Consider the following 4,714-nt stretch of genomic DNA (forward strand, 5'->3'; position numbering starts at 1 on the left):
TTTTTACAGTATGTCTCTATAGTCCTCTAAACATGATACATTGGTCTAACAAAAACTTGTGACTTACACTTCAATAGTCCCTTAGCTCTTACTCTGCTGTCAGTGATAAGAAAGCAGTCAGCATTTCACTGATTTGAGTGTGACACTTTCTTTTCAGGGCCTAAAGCTCAACTTAAGTGTGTAAATGTGCTTATGTTTTATTGCTTCTTTCTTTCAGCTGAAGCTCAGGCTAATTTCTGTACTTACACCTATCACTTGTCTGTAAGAAAAGTTACATGTGTTTAACTTCAAGATGTAGATTATTATCATAGACTGTGTAGAAGAGAATGACAAGATGCTTTTAACCGGCATTCCTTCAAATGAACAGCAGGGGGCGACCGCCATGGTTGTAACATTTTATGAGCATGATGTTCCTTTTGTAACTTAGTTCCCTTTAAAGGGCCTCATAGATAGGATGCGGTGTGCGCTGGGCTCGCTGCGGGGCATGGCAGAGAGTGTAAGGGGCGCACACTCTCTGCAGTAGAAAAGTCTGCATCAACCATTGTCACAGACAAGGCGCCGTTGGTTGAGTGGTTAGGGCACGCACCCCATGTACAGAGGCTGTAGTCCTTGAAGTGGGCAACCCGGGTTCAAGTCCAACCTGTGGCTCTTTTCCTGCATATCCTTCCCCACTCTCTCTGGATTTCTGGCTATATCCACTGTCCTGTGTCTACAATGAAATGCATAAAAAGCCCCCAAAAAATCTTTTAAACGACAACATTGTCACAGTCACTTGACCTGACGAGAAAACACAGAATCCTTAAGGTTTGGAAATTTGTACAAGTCATTATTTACTGATTCACATTATGAAACATGTAGAACTTGCTGACTTATTCTTGTGCGAGTATGCGTGACACTTTTGTGTGGAAGTATTTCTGTGCCCCCTGATAAAAATCTGCCTCAGGGAAGCTTATGGGGAAGAAAACACAGGAGCCAAAAGAGAGAGGGAGTGGAGAGGTAATTGAGCCGGCATGTTTGTGTCCCGTGCCAACTTCACCCTCTCATGATCAGTGTAAACACTTTCTCTTTCATTTTGAGTATAAATATAGCTGAGATTCACCTCCTTACAGCAACATCTTCACTCTCCTTGAGAACCTCGCTGAAGAACCTCACTGAAACCTGAGCTCAAAACCTGAGACATGGCCTCTCGAATTGCAACTCTGCTCCTGCTGGGTGTCGTCTGTGTCGGCTTCGTTACAGGTAAGATGCATAATTTCTCTGCATCAGCAGTAAAACAAACAGATGTTTCAGGATGCTTTTTGTGCAGGTGCAAGGTGCAGGGAATTCTTTATTTAAATTTGTAATGATTCAAGCTATGGAGCTACATTATAACGGCTCACTGCAAATGTTGACAGAATTTAATTTTTTTTTAAAGATGAATGATGAAGGCTAACACAGATATCTCCTACTTCTTCCTGCAGCTGAGATTGTAGTGGATTGCTGTCTGAAGACATCTTCAAAACGCTTTCCGCTTTCCGCTGTTTCCAGCTACACCATTCAGGAGGCTGGGCAAGGCTGTGCTATAAGAGCCACAGCGTGAGTTGAAACCATATGTAAAATATTAACATTTAGTAATTAGTCAAAGTGCTTCTCTGGTTTATTTGTTCATGCTGTATCCTAATTTTCAACACAGTGAGGTTTCATGAGTGTGAAGTGTATGTAAGCAACCCTGTTTTCAGCAGCCTTAGCTAATTTTTCTGTCTCATATCTGCTTCGTCAGGATTATTACCAGGACTGGAAAGACACTGTGCTTGTCCCACCCTAGCGAGGAAACGTGGATGATTAATTTCATCAATCGTCTGGAAGAGAAGCTAAAAAATCAGGTAAAACATCCATCTGAGTGTATTTGCTTTTTTGAGCTTTAAAAACACTTGATGCACTTTATTACATGAAGGTTGGACTTTGAGATTCATTAACTTTGCTGTGGCTAATTATTGATGATCTCTTTAGCAGGCGTAGAGAAGAAGAGGATTCGGTGAAAAGATGGCTGAAGATCAGAAAGGACCGACTCTAAACTGAGAGCAGAAGACCTGAGTCACAGAAATGACCCTTTTTGCTTTAAAGAAGATCAAAACAGTGATGAGATCAGACATGTGGGATGGTAAAGGACTCAGCTTTTTATGTATGATGGTTTATTGTGAGAGCCAATCAGACAGCAGCTACACTGTAAAGTTCTCTATGTGTTTCTACTGATTTGTTGTGATTGTGTAATTTCACCCTTTTGTAAATGTATATTTCCTTTTTCTTATCAGCGTTGTGAATGAAATACTTTGTGGAAATAAGCAGACTTGTGATGACCTGCATGTCTGAAAGTGAAACCCTGATCTTTTGTTGTTGATTTTATTTTCAGAGGATCAGGCTTGTATATAAAAATCTGTTTTTTTTTTTAAGGTTTCAGTGCTGTAGTCGTATTTTGTACAAAACATTGAGATGATTTGTGTTGTTGAAACTATGTTAAGAGCTTTGCTCAAATAAAGTTTGATATCATTCTAAACTTCTTGTTCACATCTTTTATTAAAACCGAAACACAAACTGCATCCTCTGCACAGGTTTGTTCTGCACATTCTCCAACATTTATGGTCAACCACCAGGTAATCATACAAGCAAACAAAGCACCCCCTGAAGCTTCACTACATCCGCTTCCGACATACAGTCAACGATAAGAACATGAAATCATGAAAAGTATAAAAAAAATACTCAAATGTATCTCAAATAAAAGCTGACAATGAGTGAATCTCTGCACCAGAATGAATATCACTCATCGGTGCTGCTTATCACAGCCAAGCGGCTAGGAGAGACTGCAAATGGAGCATGAATGAAGTTTGACTAAAGTGTGCCACCATCTGCTGACTAATCATCCGGAAAAGGGTGTCAAAAACCTGGAAGATACACACAGAGAAAGAAAAAATGCTTACTCTCCTCCTCATGAGTTGTCAAGGTAGTCAAATGCACTAAAATTTGGAAAAAACAGACAATTCACTACTTCCTTCTATCTCTGGGACCTGTTTTGTTCAATACTGGTTTGCTAGAGCTGAGGTTAAAAATCTCCTCCGACTTGTTTATTGCTCAGTATCATCTACATCCCTACCATGCTATGCCATTCCTCCTCAGTGACAGGGTTAATAGCCTATACTGATCAATGCAACTACTCTTCACTCCTTTGACCACACACTTCATCTTTCCTTGATGCCCTCAGGAATTTTATTGATGTCTGCCAACCACAAGGACAAACCTGGAGCTTCTTTTCCTCTGTCATTCCAACCCTATCCTCCATTGATGCATTCACCTTACTCATAATGCTGTTCTCTATTGTTCTAGACCTGGATGATAGGTCCCAACCCAAGTCCCTACAGACTGAGCGACTCCCTACAGACTTGATACAAGCCAAATACTTTAAAAAAAAAAATGCATCTCAGTCTGCTCTCATCTTAATCATTAACAGCATTTATAACATCATGTAAGTGCAACAGGGTGATCAGCTGTTCTCTGAGCTGAATGCGGGGAAAAAGTGAAAGGTGAGGAAAGGGACACAAGCTGCATTTAAAAAAAATAAAACAGCCCCAATAACATTTTATAGCATATAGGAAACTTTATATGATGTTTTACAATGCCTACGGATGATTAATTGTCCCCTTGAGTAAATTTTTGTTGGACTCAATGTGTTGCCAAACATTCAGCTGCTTCCACCATTTAGGATGCCATGAACAGCTGCATTACTTTTTCATTAAAAGGCCAGCCTAGCAGTCCCTTCATTGTGTTTTCATCACTAAAAGGCCACTTTTGAGCACCCTTTATTAGGTGTGCACATTTTTCAGCGTACAAGAGGACACTTTATCAGTCTTTCCTGTTAATTACTTAAACCTGTTTTCTCCACAGACAGAGCACCCTGAGGGCCCTTTAATATGTTTCTATCTATCCGGCTTTAAAAATGTCATTTTTGCCACAGAGCATTGTTTGCTCTTTGAGTTATGTCAGCTCTGATCAGATTTATCAATTAGTAATTTAAGGTTAAGATTGGCCTTGTGTATTCAATGTACTGGAAATCTGACAACAATTACAAATCATCTAAAATCATAAAAAGATACAAGATATGAAAATGAAGATTAATATCTAGCTATGGATGGTTATAAAACCTAACATTGATGGGAATACGCTTTTTCTGAAAGCTGAAACTTCAGAAATGGGAACAGGAACTCCTTTTGACCCAAAACTCTTGACCTTCTCATGACAGGACAGTGTCCCTGAGCTCACAGTCTCTGATTGTCCCAAAGGTCAAAGAACAAGGGTCCAAATGTCCAACAGCATCCTGTGGAATTTCCCACAATTAATTATCGGCTTTGTTGGGTCCACAGCCAAAATGATAAATAATAACAAAACTTCCAGAATACACACAGTTCTATTTACTGGGAAGGATTTGCTGCTGGGGTCTTTATTAAGAAAAACACTGAAAATGCAGACTGTCTGAAGACTTGCTATATAATGATTTAATCAATCATAAACAAAGATAGATGTTAAGTGGGATCACTGCTGATGTTAGCTAGTGATTAGAGATTGCTAACTTAACCTGCAACATGCTTCTTCCAAAGTACTGATGATGCAATGACCACATATAACCACTACTAGTTCGTGTTTGTGGGAAAAAGCAGTAAAAGTGCAGAACAGGTGTCAACAGACT

General features: G+C 39.6%; 1 protein-coding gene across 2 annotated transcripts; it reads left to right on the forward strand.

Moving 5' to 3' along the window:
* Positions 1-1,090: 1,090 nt before the first annotated feature.
* LOC109989149 (C-C motif chemokine 21b) lies at positions 1,091-2,533 on the forward strand. Of its 2 annotated transcripts, none has more exons than XM_020640788.3 (4): positions 1,091-1,239; positions 1,461-1,575; positions 1,760-1,862; positions 1,990-2,533. In XM_020640788.3, exons 1-4 carry the CDS (start codon positions 1,179-1,181, stop codon positions 1,996-1,998), a joined length of 288 nt encoding a protein of 95 aa, XP_020496444.1. In that variant the 5' UTR covers positions 1,091-1,178; the 3' UTR covers positions 1,999-2,533. The 2 variants fall into 2 exon arrangements, with proteins under 2 accessions (XP_020496444.1, XP_020496445.1); XM_020640789.3 differs by having other exon boundaries at positions 1,993-2,533.
* The last annotated feature ends 2,181 nt before the right edge of the window (positions 2,534-4,714 follow it).

Source organism: Labrus bergylta, chromosome 2 (genome assembly GCF_963930695.1).
Source record: "Labrus bergylta chromosome 2, fLabBer1.1, whole genome shotgun sequence".
Taxonomy (NCBI): domain Eukaryota; kingdom Metazoa; phylum Chordata; class Actinopteri; order Labriformes; family Labridae; genus Labrus; species Labrus bergylta.